We start from the raw sequence: 23,207 nt of genomic DNA on the forward strand, positions 1-23,207 counted from the left end.
CATTAGCTGTTTAAATGGTGCAGCAGGAGCCGGTTAGAAGTCTTAACCACTCTCGCCACTCTACTCTGTGATTCTGCCCCTCACCTTGGTGGCTCAAGGAAGCTGTGGGGAACAGTAGCAGGAGCGGTGTTTTGGTCCCGCCTAAGCTGGCTCGGAGAGGAAGGGGGAAGCAGCAGTAAATTTTCATTTGGACCTGGGCTACATTGGGAGGAGGGGGTGGGGCTACTGTGATGGCATGGGCTTATTACCCTGATTCATTCCCGTCAAAGGATGGAGGGGCGATAGAGTGAACAAGGGCGGGCTGGCAGAGTGGATGGCGGTGGAGCCGACAGTTCTGTGTGGCCCTACTGCGGACCATGTCAGCGCAAGGGGATGGTGGCGGACAGTGGTAGTGACTGTTGCTGTAGCGGATCAGTTTGGCCCTGGTGCAGGATCGAACTTGGGCGGAAAGTGCCAGGGCTCTCCTTAGCTTGAGGGCCCCGTCAGGCAAGTGGTGGGTGCTGTAGATCTCCTTTGGCCCCACATTTGCTGAGAGAGTGGCAGTTCTTCCTTGGCCGTGGTGGGCAAATATCAGAGGGGTTTTTTTTACTGCTAGGAGGCAGGACATTTTTTTTGCTCTGCCTGCTGTCTCCCAGATGTCTGCTGTCCTAGGCACAGGCCTACTGTGCCTATTGACAAATCTAGGCCTGGTCATAGCAAAACTAGTAAAGGAACAGTGAAGAGCAACCAAAATGATAAAGGGGAAGGAGCGGCTGCTTTATGAAGCAAGGCTGAACAGGTTAGGGCTCTTCAGCTTGGAAAAGAGATGACTGAGAGGAGATAAGAGAGGTTTTTAAAATCATGGGTGAGGTGGAACGGATAAATGGAATAGTTATTTACCCTTTCAAATAATACTAAAACAACAAGCAGATTTAAAACAAATCATAGAAAGTGTCTTTTCACTCAATGCATAATCAAAATATGGACTTTGTTGTCAGAGGATGAGGTCAGGGCAACTAAGCATAACGGAATTTAAAGAGGTTTTGGAGAGGTTCCTGAAGAAAAGTCCAAAAAGAGTGATTAGCTAGGTAGAAGTGGGGGAAATCACCGCTTATCCCTGAGGGTGACCAATGAGAAAGAAATCTACTTTTTTTTGGGATCTGCCGAGAACTTTGACCCAGACTGGCCACAGGATGCTGGGCTCGAAGGACCTTGATCTGACCCAGCATAGCATTTCTTATGTTCTTATGATGACTGGAACACCTTTGGAGTTATACTAAATGTGATTTAATGTGATTTTCACCTGCACAGCAATTAATGGAAAGATCTACGGCAATCTTCATGGGCTGAGGATGACCGAAGGTGAAAAGACCAGCTGGTATCTGCTGGGCCTGGGGAATGAAGCAGATATGCACACTGTACACTTTCATGCACAGAGCTTTCTCTTCAAGGTTGGGTAAACTTTTTGAAAAAGACAAATAATCAGAAATAATCAGATTCGTGTGCGTGTGTGTGTGTGTGTTTGTCTGTGTAGACTGTAAATTTTTGCTGAAAAATTGGAATCATTTCATAGTATGAACACTGCAGTAATCACATTCAAATGGGCGTTTTCAGCATGTAATTACAGTACCACAGGAAGGGATAAGCATTCTAGTTTTCAAGACAGGACTAGATTTAGCCACTGGTAATATGGGGAATTATCTAAGGTGCCAAATTTTGAAGGCCAAGATGAGGATGGGGCAAACAGGGTAGGGTGTCTGCCTCAATCTGGATGTAATGCCATCGCTTCATGTCACCCAGCCCGAATTGCGTCATGGAGCTGTCTGCAGGGCAAGGGAGCCAAGACTGTAAGCATGCGATGTGCAAGAACTGTACATGTCTGCTACCTGAAGGACTGAGGGAGGAAAAGTGATATGAGTGTAGCCAGAGACTGGAGTCGCTGCCAGTAGGAGTGGGGAGATTGAAAGCGGAGAATGGATGCTGCCTGCTAGAAGGGGAGATACTGGGCAGCGGTTGGAGGCAGGAGAAATGGGAATAGATGTTGCTGGGCGAAAAGAGAGGTATGGTGGCCTGTACTGGCTTTAGAGCAGGGGTCAGGAACCTTTTTGGCTGAGAGAGCCATGAACACCACATATTTTAAAATGTAATTCTGTGAGAGCCATACTAACTACAACCCCCCACCCTCATGACTCCAAGACCTACCAAAATCATTTACTACAACCCCCTACTCTCCTGACGCCCCCAAGACCTGCCAAATTAATTTACTACAAACCCCCATCCTCCTAACCCCCCCCCCCCCAAGATCTGCCAAAAGTCCCTGGTGATCCAGCGGGGGTCCAGGGCTCGCTGACAAATCTTTAATAAAAAAGTAAAAATCTAACAAAAACCCCCACCCTCCTGACGCCCCCCAAGACCTCCAAAATTAATTTACTACAACCCCCACCCTCCTGACGACCCCCTAAGATATCCAAAATTAATTTACTATAACCCCCACCCTTCTGATGCCCCCCAAGACCTGCCAAAAGTCCCTGGTGGTCCAGCGGGGGTCCAGGAGCGATCCGGGAGTGCTCTCCTGGACTTGGGCTGTTGGCTGCCAGTAGTCAAAATGGCGCCGTCGGCCCTTTGCCCTATGTCACTGGGGTCGACCAATGGCGGCGGTAGCCCCTGTGACATAGTAAGAGCAAAGGGCCGTCGACGCCATTTTGATTACTGGCAGCCGATGGCCCTTTGCCCTTACAATGTCACAAGGGCTACCGCCGACATTGGTCGACCTCAGTGACATAATGAGGGCAAAGGGCCTTCGGTGCCATTTTGACTACTGGCAGCCGACAGCCCAAGTCCAGGAGATCGCTCCCGGACCACTCCCGGACCCCCGCTGGACCACCAGGGACTTTTGGCAGGTCTTGGGGGGGTCAGGAGGGTGGGGGTTGTAGTAAATTAATTTTGGAGGTCTTGGGGGGCGCCAGGAGGGTGGGGGATTTTGTTAGATTTTTACTTTTTTATTAAAGATTTGTCTGCGAGCCAGATGCAGCCATCAAAAGAGCCATATATGGCTCCCGAGCCATAGGTTCCTGACCCCTGCTTTAGAGCATTGCAATCTTCAGAGACCCCCCTCCTCCCTTTACCACTCCCTGATCTCAGAGAGCCAAAGCCACCTTAGAGCATTTCTAAATGTAATGCCTGTTTGCCCTGATCAAGCAAACAGTGTAACCACTGAGAAATACTGTGCTGGTGAAGCATTTCATTATATTCTAAATGTTGTTCAGTTATTAGGTATGTATGTGCAGTGCAATTAATGCAAATTCAGTACCATTAATATAATTTCTATTACTCAGTGGATCTAAACCAGTGTACAAAGGGACTTCTGCAGGTAAAACAGTGCTTTAACTACTGAAATAGCCTTTTGAAAATGTCCCACCCGATATGCATGTAAAATTAGGTGCATAGTAGAGAAGTGTTCTGGGGGGGGGGGGGGGGGGAAGATGGCAGAGTCTGGGTGGGGTTCGGATTTGCACACTTTTTTTTTATTTGAACAGTATGAGGATAACTTTCAAACAACTGCACACGCTGACATATATGCATGCATGTGGCCGCACGCATATTTGCTATGGTATTTTATAATATGTGTGTATATGTGCATGTTTTATAAAATACACATAATTCTATCACGCAAAATACCTAGGCTTATGTGTGAATACATTGAAGTCACGTATATCAATGGATTGAGCATGCGTTCTTTACACACCTATTATAAATGTATAACGTGTGTGTATTTTACGCATGAAAATAAACTAGGACTTAACTTGCATAAGTCCAGATTTACAAGCATAAGTCGGCCAATTTTAAAACACTCGCACGTGGAGGAAATTAACCAGTTAACCAATCAGTCTACCAGTTCGCCCAGCCCTTCTCCAGGTAATTGAGACCTTCCTAGTTCTTCAGCCTGAACTCTCCCCCCAACCAGTCTACCCAGACCTCCCATCCTGTTAGTACAACACAATAAACACAATTAATATCACTTACGCCAGATAAATAGCAGGTGTAAACATAACGCAAGAAAGTTGGAAAATATATGCAAGTGTCTTTCAAAATAGCAGCATACATGCGTAACAGATAGCCCCGCCCTGAAACGCCTCCCGCACCGCCCCTTTTTCACATGCATTCACAAAAGTGAACATATGTGCATTATTTAGATTCTTATAAAATATGAAATACATGAATAAAGGCTGCTTATGCGTATCTATGCTGTATTTTACATGTATAAGGTTTTGAAAATTCACCTTTAAGCATGTGTTAATTTTCGTGGAAAATCCCCCTGCACAAATTATCAGTTGTAACTTGTGAGGGGGGAAGCTTGCTGAGTAATTTTCAAAGTGAATTTACTATTGGAGTAATTTGTGCATGTGACAGCCACACATTTTTATGGGCTGTTAAAAAAAAAAAAAAAAAAAAGACCCACCCCCCAAGAGAGCAATTTTCAAAGCCATTTTCACAGGTAAAAAACAGCATTTTAGCTGTGTAAATCACCCGTCTGAAAGTTGCCCACCCTGTATGGGGGTAAAAGTACACACGGGGATCAACAAGACATGACTTTTACCTGTAGTGTAATGGAGATTTCCTGGGACCGGCGTTAAGTTAGAGGAGAAAAAGCACGCTCATCATTTTGGTCAGAATAAGTGGAATATGACTGAAAGACTTAGAAATAATAAGTTACAAAACTGGACATCTGAAATGTTTTAAACTCAAATCTGCACTTCTTATTTATCCTTCTCCTTGCTACAGGCAGAGAAGGAGCACAGAGCAGATGTCTATGACCTGTTTCCTGGGACATTTCAGACCATAGAACTCATAGCGGGCAACCCTGGGACATGGCTGCTGCATTGCCACGTGACAGATCACATCCATGCTGGCATGGAAACAACCTTTACTATCCACAGAAAATCAGGTGCGTAACACTGACATCTAAGACAGAGTATGATGAAATCCCAGCAAGGCAGGCCCTAGGCTAGTTGGCACTCTGTGTGTGTGTGTGGGTTCTTCCTCTGAAGATGCAAGGGTTGAGGGGCTGAGGTTCCCCCTTCCTGAAAGCGCAGACTCTCGAGGGGCACCTCCAGGCAGCGGCTTATTCTGATGCACCTTTCGGCTGCTCAGGCAGTTCCCCTAGTGGGCTGCCTGGAGAGAATAAATGCCTCTTGAGGATGGTATTGCTTGTATCGCTCCATGGTGAGACCGCACCTTGAATACACTGTGTACAATTCTAGTCGCCGCATCTCAAAAAAGATATAATTGCGATGGAGAAGGTACAGAGAAGGGCGACCAAAATGAAAGGGGAATAGAACAGCTCCCCGGAAAGACTAAAGAGGTTAGGACTTTTCAGCTTGGAGAAGAGACGGATGAGGGGGGATATGTTTAAAGTCATGAGAGGTCTAGAATGGGTAGATGTGAATCGGTTATTTACTCTTTCGGATAATAGAAAGACTAGGGGGCACTCCATGAAGTTAGCATGTGGCACATTTAAAACTAATCGGAGAAAGTTCTTTTTTACTCAACGCACAATTAAACTCTGGAATTTGTTGCCAGAGGATGTGGTTAGTGCAGTTAGTATAGCTGTGTTTAAAAATGGATTGGATAAGTTCTTGGAGGAGAAGTCCATTACCTGCTATTAAGTTCACTTAGGGGGTCATTTTCAAAGGAGTTACGCATGTAAATGTGACATACTATCGTAGCAATTTTCAAAAGCTATTTACTCGAGTAAAGTGCACTTACTTGAGTAAATCCTATGGACAATTCAATAGCATATATTGTAGCAATTTTGAAAAGCCCACTTACTTGAGTAAAGTGTATTTACTCGAGCAAAAACCAGTTTTGCTCGAGTAAATGCTTTTTAAAATCTACCCCATAGAGAATAGCCACTGACATTAGCAATGGTAACATGGAATAGACTTAGTGTTTGGGTACTTGCCAGGTTCTTGTGGCCTGGATTGGCCACTGTTGGAAACAGGATGCTGGGCTTGATGGACCCTTGGTCTGACCCAGTATGGCATTTTCTTATGTTCTTATGTTGGACCCCCTTGAGGATGGTGGCATTCTGTGAGAGGGCACGGGCTGTCCACCTCCAGTGCCAGTTCTAAGTTCCAGGCCCCTGGTAATCCTGTATTATTTTTTCATTTCTTGTTTAGATGGCTGTCCCTAAAAGTAGTCCATTTCTCATGAATTGTGGTATTATTTAAATTACAGAGCCAATAAAATGGAAACGGCATATGTTTACTTTCTGGATTTATTTGTTTATCTTGATTTATTACCTGCCTTTTTGAATAAGAAATTCAGTACTGTGCAGCAACAAATGCAGATAAAGTGAAGCTATAAGGGCCCAGCAAGTCTGACCACCTTTTTGCCTAGATTTGGATATTTTTATTGCTGCATCATGAAGGCCCTGCTTATATTGTGGTAGAGGCCTAATATTGGCGGATCCTGGATGTCTGCAAAATTGAGATTTAAGTAGGGCCTCATTGATCATTCTGTCTGCTATTCTGCCCCAAGTATTTGAAATTCTTCCTATAGTTTTGGTAGGACCCTCTAGATCACAGAAGAAAGGTAGATGAAAATAACAGGAGATTCCAGCAAAGACATAAAAAGTTATTTTTAAATTTAATTTTAAGGGGGCTGAAGTAGCACAAGTTTGTAACTTGTGAGCAATAGCACCAATTATCACCACCACCACCAATTGTGGGCTGTCCATTTATGCATCTTTTAATATACATTCATAATGCAATCTTTTTTTTGTAACTTGTGTTTATTGGTTTTTCAAACACTGAAACATTACAACCAGTGAGACATGCAACCAAGACATCTTGATAACTGTCACATTATATGCAGATCAAATTGTCAGTGAAAGCACAACAGTACATACAAGCCGACTGTCTGCCTGAACTACTACTTATATAAAACCAGTACCAGTCGGTATCAGTGTTTCATGTGTTACCTGCCCCTCCTCCCTATCCTCCTCTTCCCTCCCTGTCTTCCCCTGCCCCTCACCCACATCCCCCCTTTCTGTGTGTCAGTACCTCCTTGTATGGGTACAACCGACTAATATATTGTGGGTTTCAAGTAATCATCTAGGGGCTTCCAGACCTTTTTCATTTCTGACCAGCGTTTCACTGAAATTGACCGTGCACTGAGATACTTCAGAGAGTACAATTTGATTAAGAGATAGAACCAATGATCCGAGACCCAACAGGAGAGTATGACCTTTTTCCCCACAAGGCTGTCTTTTTTAATAAATTTAGGCCATATGCATTCACCCCTGGTAGATTAAAGGGAGAAGTGCCAAAGAGCCACAACATAGGATCTTCTGGCAATACAGCTGCTAACATCTGGCTATATCGGATTATAATCTGTTGCCAGACTGTCCTAATCTTGGGACAGGTCCAAAAGCTATGTGGGAAAGACCCATTGTTAGTCTGGCATTTGTCACATATCGGGGATTCTATCATGTGTGCCCGGTAGGCCTTACCTGGAGTCATGTAAAATTGTCTCAGGAATTTATATTGTAGTTCTCTAAAGCAGCGGTTCTCAACCGGTGCGTCGCGACACACTAGTGTGTCGCCAAGCACCGGCAGGTGTGTCGCATGGCTCCCGGTCCCTCCCGCTGCTCGTTCTTCCCTGCTGCCGTTGCCGCCGGGCTATCAGCACGTTCAAGCCCAGCGGGAACGGCAGCGGTGCAAAAAAAAAAAAAGCTGTGGCATCCGTGGCTGCCCTTTTCTTCTTCCCGCGCCTGCATTCCCCCCCCCCCCGGACCCGGAACAGGAAGTGGTGCGCGGGAAGAAGAAAGGCCGTGCCGCAAGAGAACCCGCGCCATCACGGCACACATGGGGAAGCGCTGCTGCGGCCATATGGCCAACCGGTCTTCCTGTTCGGGGGGGGGGGAGCGGAAGCGCCGCGTGCAGCTTCCGCTTCCTCCCCCCAATGCAGGAAGATCAGCTGCCTCTCCTGCTGCCACCCGTTCTCCGGCTATCTTCGGGCGTCGGGCCGTATGGTCCGTCGATCTTCCTGCTTGGGGTGGGGGAGCGGAAGCGTCGCGCACAGCTTCCGCTTTCTCCCCCAAAGCAGGAAGATCAGCTGCCTCTCCTGCTGCCACCGGCCTCCTGCTATCTTCGGGCATCAGGCCGTATGGTCCGCCGATCTTCCTGCTTGGGGGGGGAGGGAGGAAGCGGACGTTGTGCGCTGCGCTTCCGCTACCCCCCCCCCCCCCGACAGGAAGTTCGGACGCCCGAAGATAGCAGGAGTCCGGTGGCAGCAGGAGAGGCAGCTGATCTTCCTGCTCTGGGGGAGAAAGCGGAAGGGAAAGGAGAGAGCAGCATGAGCCTCCCGCGATCGATGGAATTCTTCCTTCTTGGCCTGCGGGGGCTGGAGGAGCAGCTACCGTTTGTGCTGGGGGGGGGGGGAAGTGAGTGACAGAAAGAGAGAGAAGCAGCCAGCCAGCCTGTGTGTAAGTGAGAGAATGTGTGTGATTGAGAGCCTGTGTGTAAGTGAGAGAATGTATTTGATCGAGAGTATGTATGTGATTGAGAGAAACTGGTCAGAGAGCTGATGTATGTGTATATGTGAGAGACAATGAAAGTGACTGCTCAAGGAGATGACTGATGTGTATGTGAGAGTGTGAGACAGTCAGGGATGTGTGTGTGTGTGAGAGAGAGAGAGAAAAAGCATGGAAGTGAGAAATCTGGGTATGTGAGAAAGCATGGGAGTAAGAAGCCTGGTGTTGTGGGGGTGTATGTGAAAGAAAGCATGGGAGTGAGAAGCCTGATTATGTGAGAGAGAGCATGGGAGTGGGAAGCCTGTGTGTGTGCATGTATATGAGAGAGACTGGTTGGTAAGGTGACTGGTGTGTATGTGAATGTGAGAGAGAGAGAATGTGATTCAGGGAATGAGAAGCCTGTGCACGTGGAGAGCGAGCATGGAAATGAGAGAGAGACTGTGTGTGTGTGTGTGTGTAACAGAAAGTGATTATGGGAAAAGCCTGTGCATGTGAAGAGAGTGAGCATGGGAGTGAGAACCTGGGTGTGTGTGAGACACAGCATGGGAGGGAGAAGCCTGTGTATGTAAGACAGAACATGGAAGTGGGAAGCCTGTGTGTGTGTGTATGCATGAGAGAGATCAGGTGACGGGTGTGTGAGAGAGAGAGAGAGAGAAAGTGATTATGGGAATGAGAAGCCTGTGCAGGTGAAGAGTGGGCATGGGAGTGAGAAACCTGTGTGTGTGTGAGACACAGCATGGGAGTGAGAAGCCTGTATATCTGAAAGAGAACATGAGAGTGGGAAGCCTATGTGTGTGTGTATATGCATGAGAGAGATCAGGTGACTGGTGTGTGTTTGCGTGTATGTGAGAGAGAGAAAGAAAGTGATTATGGGAATAAGAAGCCTGTACATGTGAAGAGTGAGCATGGGAGTGAGAAAGCTGGGAGTGTGTGAGATACAGCATGGGAGTGAGAAGCCTGTATATCTGAAAGAGAACATGGGAGTGGGAAGCCTGTGTGTGTATGCATGAGAGAGATCAGGTGACTGGTGTGTGTGTATGTGGGAGAGAAAGAAAGTGATTATGGGAATGAGAAGCCTGTGCATGTGGAGAGAACAAGCATGGGAGTGAGAGACTGGTGAGTGTATGTGAGAAAGAGAAAGTGATTATGAGAGTGAGAAGCCCATATATGTAAGTGGAACACGGGAGTGGGAAGCCTGTGTGTGTGTGTATGGCATGAGAGAAACTGTTCAGGAAGGTGACTGGTGTGTTTGTCAAAGACTGGGAGATGATTGGTGTGTGAGAGACAGAAACTGGTCATGGGGGCATGACTGGTATGGTGTGTGTGTGTGTGTGTGTGAGAGACATGGGCCCTAAGGAAGAGGACCATGAGTATAGAGCTTAGCCACTACTGCTGCTTCTGGTGTGTGCTACAGCCTGCATGGAAGAGGAGTAGGAAAGCTGCTTGAGGGGGTAAGTAAAGGTGGCTTTTTAAGTTTATTTTTCTTGATTGACTGCTATTTTAATTATTTAATATTATGTGATGTGTCTGCTTTTTTTGAAATATTTTATTGGTGTTTGGAGAATTTTTAATAGTTTTTATGAGTTTTTAATTGTTGGATGTTATTCTGTTCATAGTTGTTGTGAAACATTTATTCTGCTTATTAGTATAGTTTTACAATTATTTCTGTGTGGGGATCTATAGCTGCTTGCTAGTTCTGTTTTCCTAATAAGAGATGTATTGGTTTTTAGGGCCTGATTTAATATTTGTAGTGTTGCCTTTTCATAGATAGGGTTGCTCCTGTTTGAGTGTATTCCATAATACAGGTGTAACTGTGTGTGGATTAGTTTATGTGCATTACTACAGATCCTGGGAGTATGTTAGGTCGGTTCTGTGTCTGTTACAGAGATATTTTACTAGCATGTAAGTGTTTTATCAGTCTTATTTGTTGCGTTTTCTCAAGAGGACATGCATTGGTGGTAAACTGCTGTCTTTTCATAAGTAGGGCTATTGAGCCTGAAAGTAGAAGGAGTTTGAGTTGCTGTTACTGAGATGACACCAGAACCAGAATATCTTTTTTGTAGAGTGAGTTGAACGGGGAATGTCATAATTCTGCTTTACATCCATTATTGTGGATCAGGGGGGTTCCCGTGGATGCAAACTGTACATTTACATCTAGCCCTGTGACGATCATGGGTCAGTGTGTCACGCATGTGAGAACCATCTGTCAGGTGTGTCCCGACAGAAAAAAGGTTGAGAACCACTGCTCTAAAGAGTACACTCTCGGACCATTCTGGAATGTCTTGAAAACATCTGGGTAGATTTTTAAAAAGTACGCCCACACGTACTTTTGTTCGCGCACCAGGCACAAACAAGAGTACGTCGGATTTTAATAGATACGTGCGTAGCCGTGCATATCCTTTAAAATTCGGGGTCGGCGCGCGCAAGGCTGCTCAAAATCGGCAGCCTGCACGCATCGAGCCGCGCAGCCTGCCTCTGTTCCCTCCGAGGCCACTCCTCCTGAGGCAGGCGTAACTTGTGCGCGCCGGCCAGCAGCGCAATTCCCCAGCCCGGGAGCGGTTTTGGAGGCCCGGCCACACCCCCGAAACGCCCCCGGGCCTGAATCACGCCCACGGCCCCGCCTCCGCCCCCAGATGACGTGCTGCCGCGACACCCCCCCCCCCCCCCCCCCACCCCCAGGAAAGCCCCGGGATGCGCGTAAATCAACATAGGCTCGGCGCGCACAGGGGGAGCTTGGGGTAGGTTTTCGGGGGGTGCGTGCGTATTTTACGCACGTACCCCTTTGAAAATCTGCCCCATTGAGTATAGTCCTGCTTTGTTAACGTTGAACTCTGGCCATTTTTGCCAGTTGCTAAATGTATCTACCATTGCGTCGTGCTTTATCTTGATGTGTAGGTATTTACGGTAAGCTGCAATAGATGGTTTTTGCAATTTGGAGACCAGCACCATGCTATGCAGGGACCAGAATTGTGGTGAGATTCGCATCGCACTCTCATGTTTGTGAATAAAATGCCTAAATTGCATATATGAAAACTAATCCGAGGTTGGAAACGAGTAAGCTTGTTGTAACTCTAGAAAAGTAAATAATTGACGCGTTGCCTTTGAGAAACACTGATTATACATACATCAGCCCTTTGTCCCACCATTTGTGGAATATAGAACTGGAGGTGCCCGGAGGAAAATATTCATGAGCGCATATGCTCAGTAGCGCCGACAATTTCGATGTGAGATTCACCTGGGAACATAGAAAAACCCATGCCTTGCAACACACTTGTATAAGGATTTGGATAGCTGCTACCTGTGACAAGGACTCCTTGGTGGTCTCTACCAGGGGATTGAATGAGGAGGTACCCAGCCAGTCTTTCAGTGGATTCTGTGGGGGTGAAATAAGAGGTTCCAGCTAATAAATCTCTCAGGTGTCTCAGCAAACAAGGCAAATTATATGTCCGTAGATTGGGACAGTTCAGTCCGCCCTTGGTCATTGGTTGCATTAGAATGTGAAGTGCTAGCCATGCTTTTCTACCATTCCATATGAATTTTCGAAGCAAAGTACCCACTTCTTTACAGTCCCGTTTTGTGATCCACAGCGGGGTCATTTGCAGAACATATATAATTCAATCTTTTTAAAAAAACCTATCTAAAGTGGAAAGCATATCTCACATTTACTTACCTCGTGTTGGGATCTGAAAGGGCTGAGCAGCATGCAGACTGGAAATGAGTTATGTTAGGAAATTTAGGTGGGCAGGATTATAGAGGGATGTGATTGTCCAATAGGAGGAGGGAGCTGGGAGAGAAGCTTTTTTTTTTTTTTTAAACAAATGGATTGCTGTCCTAGGGATTTGAGACTAAAATCTCAAAACAAGAATCATATATTGCCACCGATCCTGCCACAATCCTTATCCTCTTATTATATGAATTTCAAAGCTTATTTAATTCTTTTTAGACTTTTATACTGTCCGATTTAATTAAAAGTACTTAGTGATTCAGAGAAAAACTACAAATCTTCAGGAAGATGATAACACAAATGAACTGATATCTAGTGGCTGCAGTAGTCCTGCAGTGCCTTTTTGGGAGGCTTGGATACAATTGATGATGATGATTATTATTATTTGGATTACGTACGCATTGGAATGTCTAACCTAACCCAAACAGAAAGCTATTGCAGTATTAATGAAATCTGGAAGCCACTTCTGGATGCGGATAGGACCTTCTTTCTTGGTTGACTGAGCACGGCTCCTCTGTACTTGGTTTATCTGAATGTAAACATTTTGAAAAATTGTATTTTACTATTGTATTTTATTTTTTATTATTGAGTATTATTTAAGGTGAAAATTGCTTTCAGTATGCTGGTGGGGAGGGTGGAGAGAGGAGTTTGTTTTAATTTTAATATATTGCTTAAATGTTTTGCTACAAGGTATCGTTGTGGTTGTATTAATTGAAAATAAACATTTTTTTTCAAAATTAAGCCCCACACTTGGAAAAAAAAAAAAAATCCAGAGCCTTCTTTTCAAAAAATGTCTGTTTCCCAATTTCTTTCAATAGTTCCATTGCAAATAGCCACTTAAGGTATATTACGCAGTGCTTAATGCCTGGACCCAGAACAATTGATGAACACCAGCAGCCTCACCCTTATAGAAAACCTTTCTTGTAAAAACAAGCCAAAGCAGTTTACAGCAATATAAAGTACAGCAAAACCCTAACACGCAGGCCGAATCCAACCCCTTCTTCAACTGGTGCTGGGAGGTAGCCACACAAAAGCTAAAATTACGGCGAGAATGAATTGGATGCTTCTGTGGCAGAAAATAGATTACAATTTTCTCTGTGGATCGCTCTGTCATCTTCTTATCACTCTGCAGACACATCCTCCTCCTTCCTTTTCCCTGTCCCCGGCACACTGCCACCATTGTAATGTAATCTGTGATTTACTTACTGCATATGTTCAGGCAACATCTTCTTTTGCTTTAACCTACTCATTTTGTTTCGACCTGATGAAGGGAGTGTAACTCGTGAAAGCTATAAGCAGATAATAGTTCTAGGCCACAGTCAGTCCATCAAAAATGGATAACCAGTAAAAGGGGGAAGGACATCAAAGGTTCCACAATGTCCATAAAGTTCAAAAAAAAGTTTTATTCTATTTAGGCAAGCAAAATAGGTTCAAAGTGTCAGCATCAAGCCAAACTGTTTATATCAAAGAATCAGCGGTCCCCCGACACGGGCTGTGTTTCATGAAGACTGCATCCGGAGGGAGCCCATAGACTGATAAAGTGTTCAAGTGAAATCAAGAATTATAGTCCAACAGTATTGTATCCCCAAAGGTTCAAGAAGGGTTGAAATGTTTAACTGCTCAGTTCAAAAAAGTTCCTTACAACAAACTTATAATTGACTATCCGAGTCAAATTTGAGAGTGTAGCAGGCAAAAAAACGCTGACAATGCTTTGATGCCGTTCCTCCTTTTATTGGTTACTCATGAAAGCTAGCCAAGAAAATATATTAAATAGTTCAATAAAAAAACTTATCACCTCTTGTATATATTTTTCTCCTAGGACAAGCAGGATGTTAGTTCTCATAGATGGGTGACATCATCAGATGGAGCCCATCACTGACCATGCCCAGCATGCCACTAACCCCGTAGCCACACGGGGTCCCCTTCAGTCTCCTTTTTTCGGCAGTGCTGTTACCTTGCAGTTTGTGGAGCTCTGTTTCAAACTTTTTTCCTCATGGAAGAATTCGATGTTTTTTCTTTGATTTTTTTCCCGCCTCGGGGTCCCCCATCATGAATCGATTCCTCCGGCATTCGGTAGGTGTCTTTAGCGTTCTTGTGGTTCCTGAGCATCTAACCCCCCCCCCCCCGTGGACGACGGTAACAGACTGCACGCCGCCCTTTTTTCAAGGGTGACCTGTTTGAGGAAGTGTCCGCAGACTATGTCCATTACAGACCCACATGACATCTATGTCCTGTGTCTCGGGCCTTCCCACGACATCCTTCGGTGCCCCAGCTGTGCTCAGATGACCCCCAAAGGCAGGCACACCTGCCTGGACAAATGGAGCACTTGATTGTTTCCAAGCAATCGGCTTCATCGACTTCAGTAATGGGTACGTCAAGTCGCAGGGATCAGTCTGACTTGGAGCCTTTGCCTTCGGTACCCCGCCGTGATGATCAGGGGGCAGGAGATCACCCCTCACCGACATCCGGATGTTCAAAGGCTTCTGGATAGTCTTCCTCAGTGCCGGAGAAGGACCGAGCTGAGCACCGTGGGAAACATAGACACCGGCACCGATAGTCGTCACTGTCCGGTGCTGGCACCAATACTGGAGGGACTGCGGCTGAACCCCCTTGAAGAGGCCCCGAGGAGAGGAGATCCCGATCTCTTCCAAATCCGGGAGCCCAAGGCATTCCCCACCGATATCGGTGCCGGGCACCGAGCCTCCGCGGACCCCCGTGGACACTCCAGTGACAACCAGCCTGCCCCCTACTCCAGGGTTGATCTTGTCTGCACCCGCTTTCAAAGAGGAGTTGGACCGCATGGTTCAACAGGCAATGCTAAATGCCCTTTGGGGTCTCCAGCAGCCACCGACGCCGGCCCCCATACCGGCATCAGAACCAGCACCCTCCATGTTGGCGCCTCTGCTGGAAAGGCTGGGTATGCTGCTCAGTGCCTTACTGACGCAGCCCGTGCTGGCAGGCCCCCCAGTGCCCTGTCCACCACCAGTGCCTCCCCCTGTCTTGGAGGAAGAAGATGTGGCTCTGCGCCCATCTCCATGGGTGCTACCGCCGATGCTGGATCCCGTCGTCGGGCCTCCCGGTGCCCCAGCGTCCTTCGCAGGTCCCGGTGCCCTTGATGGCAGCACTGTCGGTTCCACCTCACCAACCATTGCTGCCCGCACCCCTTACTCTGGGGTTTGGCCTCCCTCCTCAACCCAGGCAGTTTAGTGGTGAGTAAGAGGCCCCTTACGACCCATAGAATGATGCCTTCTCTGAACATTCCTAGGAAGCCTCCGACAACCTTCTGTCGGAGCCTTCTCTGCCATATGAGAGGCCCCGCTTGCCTCCCAAGGACTTATCCTTCGCAAGCTTTGTGCGGGCGATGGCAGAAACCATCCCCTTCCAGCTTTTAACTGAGGAGGATGCCCACCATATGATGTTGGAGGTCTTCCAATTCATAGATGTCCCTAAGGAGGTGATGTTGGAGAAAATAAAATAGATGCCAGATGTCCAAGTATGTTCATAAATTTATTGATAAAAATTTGAATAAAAGTAGCCCGACTCCAGCCGAGTTTCGCCACAGCGTGGCTGCCTCAGGGGCTATAAAAGATAACAATAAAAACAAGGACATGAATACATAATATATTGGGAATACTTAAGACACATGGACATAAATAACAACAATAAAATGATAAATATCTAAACATGACTGACATATATATAAAAACAAGGGTAACATTAAGATTTAGGCAGTGTGGGAGACGTTAATAAAATAGCATATAAATATAATCAAGTGTTGAAAATCAATTGTGTTAAAAAACAATGGCATAGAGACAAAGAAAATTAATATATCCCAATTCTTTAATTACAATTCTATTTCAGTGGTATTACCTGTGTACGTGTTCAGTGTGCAAACATGGTCATCTTATGGTTATTAGCTTTAACATCTGAAAAGATGATGGAAAGTGAGTTTCTGTATTATACAATCATTAGAATGCTTATGACATCTATAAAATGCTAATTAAACTTGAAAAATATGGTACCCGTTTGTATGTTTTTGTAGTCACTGTATATTCATATGTGTTTAGAAATTTCGTATGTGGCAACCAAGAACTAAAGCAACGCATTCAAAAAAAGAAAAGAAGAAAAAAGAAGAAAATGATCTCAATGAAATGAATAGAATAAATTGGATGGAATAATAATAATAATAATAATAATAATAATAATAATAAATGAAAACATGTTTAATCAAAAATAAATTTACCTTCAACTGCAGCTTGTGTGTGTATATATTGTAAAGGCTTACGTCAATCAATTGAATCTTGCTTAAGCTATAGAAAAAAGGCAACAATGATAAGTCTATAATAGTTAAATGAGTGTATGCACAATCATAGCCTAAAGAGCACTTTAAGTCTGGCTATATATAAAGTATGTGGACATGATAGTAGATAAGAAATATATTCATAGTTAAGTGAATTAATAGACATTGTGAGCATATAAGAAGACTCATATCTTGCTTTCATCACTCTATAAGACAGATACCGTTTAATAATACCTTGAAACAGGTTTGATATGCACGCATCGCTGAAATAGAATCACTCAATTTCGAGATGGTTTATAACTTTGTTTTAATCCAACAGAAAATCATTTTAACCACCAGCTTAAGGGTAAGGGATGTTGCGCTGGAGGTGGACTCTTGGGCCGAGGTGGGGCCGAGGCGGAGAGGGACGATGAACAGAGGCCGGCTGGCGCTTCACCAGTACCAGCCCTCGTTCCCTGCGGGTTGAGCCTTTGGGTACCAGGGCCGGCTGGACTTAGGTGGGCCTCCATATGTCGTCGTCGATTGAAAGATCGAGGTCAGCCCAGAGGCAGCAACAGAGGAGAGTAAAAGTCTATACTGGATGAGGCGGAGTCCCAGAGAGCCGGGCACCAATAGAACCAAAGTCAGACAGGGGGCGCCCAAGCAAGAACAGGCCGAAGCCTAAATAGGCCAACTCCAGGTCGTAGACTGAAGAGGCATCATAGGGCAATCTGGAAGCAGTAGCAAGCAAGGCTGAGGTCTGGATGAGGAGAGAGTCAAGAGCATGGTCAGGCAAAGCAGAGGTCTGGGTCTGGAGAGAGGCAACAGCGTAGTCAGGCAAAGCAGAGGTCTGGCCTTGGAGAGAGTCAATGGCATGGTCAGGCAAACAAAGGTCAAGGTCCGAGAAGGCAATCCGAGGATAGGTTGAAGATCAGGAACACAGAAACGAGGAAAACAGGAATCAGCAAGGATCAGGAACCAGGAACGAGGAGAATCTCTAGGAGGCAACGAGTACTCAACCAGCGAGGAGACCTGTTGCAAAGGCAATAAGTAAAGGCTGGGCCCGGCCTTATATACCGGGCCCTGTGACATCACTGAGAAAGGGCCGGCAGCCTTAGCTTGCCACGGGCCCATTAATTTAGAAAGGCACGCGCACATGCCTAGAGAGCCAGGCCTGCAGAGAGAGCGGCAGCGTCTCTCCCGTACCGCGAGGCTGCCAGCAGCAGGCAGGCCTGCCACAAGGAGGGCAGCGTGGAGGCGCTCCCTCCACATCATGAAGGGGCCAGAGCTCGTTCCCGGGAACGCAGCGGCGAAGGGTAAGGAAGGCTGGTCACGGGTTCCATGGCCGGCCGACACAATAGTACCCCCTCCTCCAGGCCCCCCTTCTGAGGGTTTAGTTGGCTGGGGTACCAAATGTCCCCAAGATCATGTGATACCAGAGCCTGTGGTCCCATGGGACATAAAGAGATAGATATTACAGAGTTACTCAGAGTGATGTCTGGAGCCAAAGTGAAGAAGTGTTTTCCTATCTCTTGTTGCAGAAGGGCATATAGGCTCTGGATCTCTTTTTCCTTAAAGGTCAAGAGGGACACAAACCATTTCAAAGCCTGGTTATGCTTCTTGACAAGGGCTTCATTTTCAGATGTCTTATGCATCAGTTGCTCTTCCAGCTGGGCAAAGACAACCCTCAAAACATTCCCCCGAAGGAAACAGGGTCTGGCCTGGGTCTCCTGAGATTTCTTGCATGGAAGAAAATTAGGAAGGGTGGTAGCCATGATTAGGGGCTGGAGAGGCTCTACCGATTCCAAACAGGATTCCGAACACTGCGGCCCCCACTGGATCAGATCGGCCGTGGCCCAGTCAAATTATGGCTGATGCTTCCGTAGCCATGGCAGGCTTAGGATTATCGGATTTATGGCCATAGGAAGAATGTAAAATGAAAAACTCTGAGTGATCCAATAAATTTTCAGAGTAAGAGGTTGTGTGGCCCTTGTCACCACACCAGGAATGAAGTCCCCATGGACCGAGGAGAGAGCCAATGGCAGAGTCAAGGAACATGTGGGAATTTGGTACTGATCCATGAGGTCCTGCTGGATAAAGTTTGCCCCAGCACCAGAGTCCAATAGAACCTGGGTGGAAAAACTGTTGAAGGATAATTCCATGGAGGCGGGCAGAAGAAATAAGGATGAGGCTATGGTAAGGCCAAGGGCCACCAACTCAGTGGTCTCTCGGCATGGGGTCACGCCCTTCTTAGGACACTGAGTTAACAAATGGTCTGAATTCCCACAGTAGAGGCAGAGTCCTAGTTAGCGGCGACGAGATTTCTCTTCATCCGGAAGTCGAACATGGCCCAGTTGCATGAGTTCCTCAGAATTTCTGGAAGGCAGGGGGCGATCGCTAGAAAGGGGTGATTTCCTGGGGTAATTCTTCAGAGTAGGGTGGTTCTCCCAGGATCGCTCCTGGAGACGTCTGTCAATCTTCCCTGTTAGATCAATAAGACCTTCGAGGGATGTAGGAAGCCCTGTGCCGCCAGTTCATCTTTAATCCTGGAGGCCAATCCCTCCAGGAAGATAGTGTGCAGACTGTCCCCCTGCCAATTTAGTTCTGTGGCCAGGGTACAGAATTCTATTGCATAGTCGGTTAGGGAGCGGGTTCCTTGGCGTAACTGCAGAAGATCAGAGCCCATGGCGGGAAGCCTGCCAGGTTCTTCAAATACTTGCTTAAAGGTGGACACAAATTGCGGGAGACTTGAGAGCAAGGGGTCAGAGCGCTCCCACAAAGGGGAGGCCCACACCAACGCCCTACCATCCAAAAGGGATAAAATAAAGGTCATCTTGACCAAATCATTCGGAAACCACATAGCTTGGAGAGTAAAATGCATATGGCATTGATTTAGGAATCCCCGACACTGTTTGGGGATCTCCTGAGTAATGAGGCAGGGCCGGCAGAGGAATGAACCGCCCGACCAAGGGTCGGATGCCATCACAGAGGCCGCTGGGGAAGGAGGTGGGGCGTTAAGCTGAGTCAGGGAATCTTGCCAGGTGGCAAGACGGTTTATATCCGCCACCACCTGTTCCAAGGCTGACTGGAGATTCTGGAGCTTCAGAATGAGCCCGGGCATGGACTTCAGCGCAGCCAGATCCACCGGGTAGGAATCCAGTCGGGCGTGCAGATGCTCAGTGGAGGAGGCCAGAGCCTCAAGAAATCATTGCTGTTCCTGTACCTTGGAAGCTAGGCCTGGAATAGTCTGGAGGGCACACGTCTCCGCCAAGTCCATGGCCTTTGCAACCTGTTGCACCGTAGGTGGGCCGAGGTGGGGTTGATGCAACCCGTAGGAGGGATCCTATGGGTCCCCATCGTCGACAGGCAGAGAGGGCTGATGAACGGAGGCCTGCTGGTGCTTCACCAATACCAGCCCTCATTCCCCTCCGTATGTCATCGTCGACGGAAGGATCAAGGTCAGCCCAGAGGCAGCAACAGAGGAGAGTAAAAGTCTACTGGACGAGGTGGAGTCCCGGAGACCCGGGTGCCAATAGAACCAAAGTCAGACAGGGGGTGCCCAAGCAAGAACAGGCCGAAGCCTGAATAGGCCAAGTCCAGGATATAGACTGAAGAGGTGTTATAGGGCAAGCTGGAGTCAGAGCTGGCAGCAGTCTGGAAGCAGTAGCAAGCAAGGCTGAGGTTTGGACGAGGAGAGAGTCAAGAGCGTGGTCAGGCAAAGCAGAGGTCTGGGTCTGGAGAGAGGCAATGGCATAGTCAGACAAACAGAGGTCAAGGTCCGAGAAGGCAATCCGAGGATAGGTTGAAGATCAGGAACACAGGAACAAGGAAATCAGGAACAGGAGTCAGCGAGGATCAGGAATGAGGAGAATCTCTAGGAGGCAACGAGTACTCGACCAGCGAAGACTCGGCCCGGCCTTGGAGAGAGTCAATGGCGTGGTCAGGCAAACAGAGGTCAAGGTCTGAGAAGGCAATCCGAGGATAGGTTGAAGATCAGGAACACAGGAACAAGGAAATCAGGAACAGGAGTCAACAAGGATCAGGAATGAGGAGAATCTCTAGGAGGCAACGAGTACTCGACCAGCGAAGGCTCAGCCCGGCCTTATATCCGGGACCCTGTGATGTCACTTAGAAAGGGCTGGCAGCCTTAGCTAAGCGAAGAGCATAAGAGTGACTGCGAGAAACCGCTGCCAATCAAATAAATGTGTTTAAATAACGGCAGCAAACTTAAGGAAAAGTGAAAAGAAGATAACGCTAAAAGACCACGATACACAGTAAAAGGCAAAGCAACCTAAAATGTAAAATACGGACACTATTTGGACTATGTAAATTACCTTTGTAACTGTGAGGCATAATGTGATTGCGGTATCTGTAGAAAATTGGAACCCTCATACTCCAGCAGGGATTTAAAGCCAGAAAATTGGCGCGAAAAAAAGGAAGAAGGGGAGGGGCTAAGGTGTACATGGACTATAAAAAAGTAACTAAAACACTATTGAAGAACAGGAAAGATATAAGCAACCCAAAGGGCTCAGTGTGCAGAGGTTCAAATGTAGGTAAAAGGGGCTGAGATACTGAAACCGCCACTGAAAATAAAAAAAATATAAAGTATAATAATATATTACAAAAGGGGGGGGGGGGGGGGGAGAGAAGGAGCTAAGAAAGCCATGCTCACCACTGAAAGTGTAGGTGAGCAAAAGAAGATAAATAAAGTGATTAATCTAAATTACTATGTGGCTCTTACTGGTGTGCAGGAGAGATGTGGAACAACTTTGGGCTCAGTATATAAAAAAAAGAGGAGAACTAATACTGCCATGTATCGTACTAAAAAATGCCATGTAAAGTAAATTAATTAAGTATGTGAAAACCAAAATTTTTAAAAACCATGTAAAATGAAATTAGAAAAATTTGTAAAAAATTGTAAAAACCATGTAAATGAAATTATAAAAAAATTATATCAAAAAGGGGACACTAATTGGTGTTCTTTAAAATATGGGAGGGTAAAATGGCACAAGTGATGAGAACAAAATGTCTAAGCTAAAGTTGTATAAATGATGCAGAAATGTTTTTCAAAAATGAAAATCACAAATGATTGACACACTGCAGGATAAAGGTCACACTGAAAAAACTCATATGGAAATATAGATAAAAAATATATTCGTGAGGGTATATTATAAAAAAAACTGAATAATCAATATCTAAATTTAAACCATGAGGTGCCATATTTTAAAACTCATAAATGTATTTTTGTTCTAAATGGAGTAGGTGTCTGTCCAGGTTGCCTCCTCTCCAATTTAATGTCGGATGTTGTATTACCACAAATTTATAATCACTGAACTTGTGGTGTTTGGAGACAGAATGTTGTATAACTAATCGTTTGCCATCAATAGATCTATTTATGTTACTTTTATGTTCAATGATGCATTTATTAAAAACTGTCCTGATTATCTTCCTTCCCATATACATTTTGTTGCACGACACATGGCTGTATAGACCCTCACCCTTACTATTACAGTTAGTGAAAGATTTTAAATTTAAAATTTTGACTTGTACCGGGAATGGGTAAACAACTTGTTTTAAATGTTGACATTACATACTGAGCAATTACCACAGGGCCAGTGTCCAGAGGGTCTGGTATCTAGTTTTGTACACTGCGGTAAAGCTGATGGTGAAACATACTCTTTCAGGTTCTTATCTGTTTTATTGGCAATCAGAAGTTCCTTTTCCTTTGAAAGCTGTAAGCAATTGAATAGGCCAATGCTTTTTTAAATCGATATAATATTGTAAGACATATGAGTATAGGTAACAGGGCAAATGAAAAATGGATGCCACTTATCTCATTGCAACAGGTCCTGGGCTTCCAGAAGAGCCAGTTGCCTCACCAATCAGTGTTAGTGGAATCAGCCCAGAAAAAGCCAAAGGGACCCGCCCCCACTCTTTGCCCCTCTGGGGAAGAATCACAGAGCCTTAGATGCGCTAGGTCAGAGACTATTCCAGGATCCATGCTTATTGCTCGGATAGTGGCATACCAGTTCTACATGACCAGTATAACCGGAACCTCTGAAAACAAGTACCCAAGAAGCCACCACAACAGTTCCAGGAGGGCCTAGAATCCATCATCCTCCAGAAGGATGGAAGCCGGGAAGCATGAAGTGAGGGCAGCTATGAAGTCTTTGAGACGGCGTCAAGAGTCTCAGCAGCAGGCATTAGTGCAGATGCTGGGCCTGGCTAAAAGCCTTCCGACCTTCACCGGAGGTTCATGACAATTGGCCGACCTCCCCTGCACAGGAGAAAACCTGTTTGGGGACAAAATCCGGGACGCAGTGACCCAACTCAAGGATCACCATGAGACCCTGAGTCAGTTGTCTACTACCACCTCTGACCCCTCTTCGGCGACCTGCAGGGCAATATGTAGGGATTCCAGAAAGTAACGGAGATACTATCCTCCGGCCTCCCGTGCTCGTCCAGCTCGAGCTGCCCAAAAAGACCACCCTCGCCAATCACGAGCACCCAGGGCTCAGCCTAGCCCTGCAGCTAGCTTTTGACTGGCACAGAGAGAGCAGAAGCCTAACCCCTGTGCCTGCGCCATTCGACCCACCGGTGGGAGGCAGACTCTGCCAATTCGCAAACAACTGGTCCCTAATCACCAACGATGGGTGTTGTCCATCGTAGCATGGGGTTACCACCTAAAC

The 23,207-nt window shown here is 46.2% G+C and overlaps 1 protein-coding gene and 1 long non-coding RNA gene across 4 annotated transcripts in view; one reads left to right on the forward strand and one right to left on the reverse strand.

Moving 5' to 3' along the window:
• HEPHL1 (hephaestin like 1) overlaps positions 1-23,207 on the forward strand; it is a 181,602-nt gene that overhangs the window by 152,725 nt on the left and 5,670 nt on the right. For 2 of the 3 annotated variants that reach the window (XM_029602335.1, XM_029602336.1), the window contains exons 17-18: positions 1,291-1,430; positions 4,762-4,924. In XM_029602335.1, the coding sequence (XP_029458195.1) occupies positions 1,291-1,430; positions 4,762-4,924 (303 nt within the window). Of the gene's footprint in view, positions 1-1,290; positions 1,431-4,761; positions 4,925-16,306; positions 16,433-23,207 lie in introns of those variants that run through there. The other variant, XM_029602337.1, reaches the window with a different exon arrangement.
• LOC115091954 lies at positions 15,680-16,961 on the reverse strand. The gene is made up of 4 exons (XR_003856849.1): positions 16,483-16,961; positions 16,262-16,331; positions 16,110-16,165; positions 15,680-15,818 (listed from the first exon to the last, which is right to left on the reverse strand). It is a non-coding gene; the product is annotated as an uncharacterized LOC115091954 (long non-coding RNA).

The sequence above is a fragment of the Rhinatrema bivittatum genome, chromosome 5, assembly GCF_901001135.1.
Source record: "Rhinatrema bivittatum chromosome 5, aRhiBiv1.1, whole genome shotgun sequence".
In the NCBI taxonomy this organism is placed as follows: Eukaryota; Metazoa; Chordata; class Amphibia; order Gymnophiona; family Rhinatrematidae; genus Rhinatrema; species Rhinatrema bivittatum.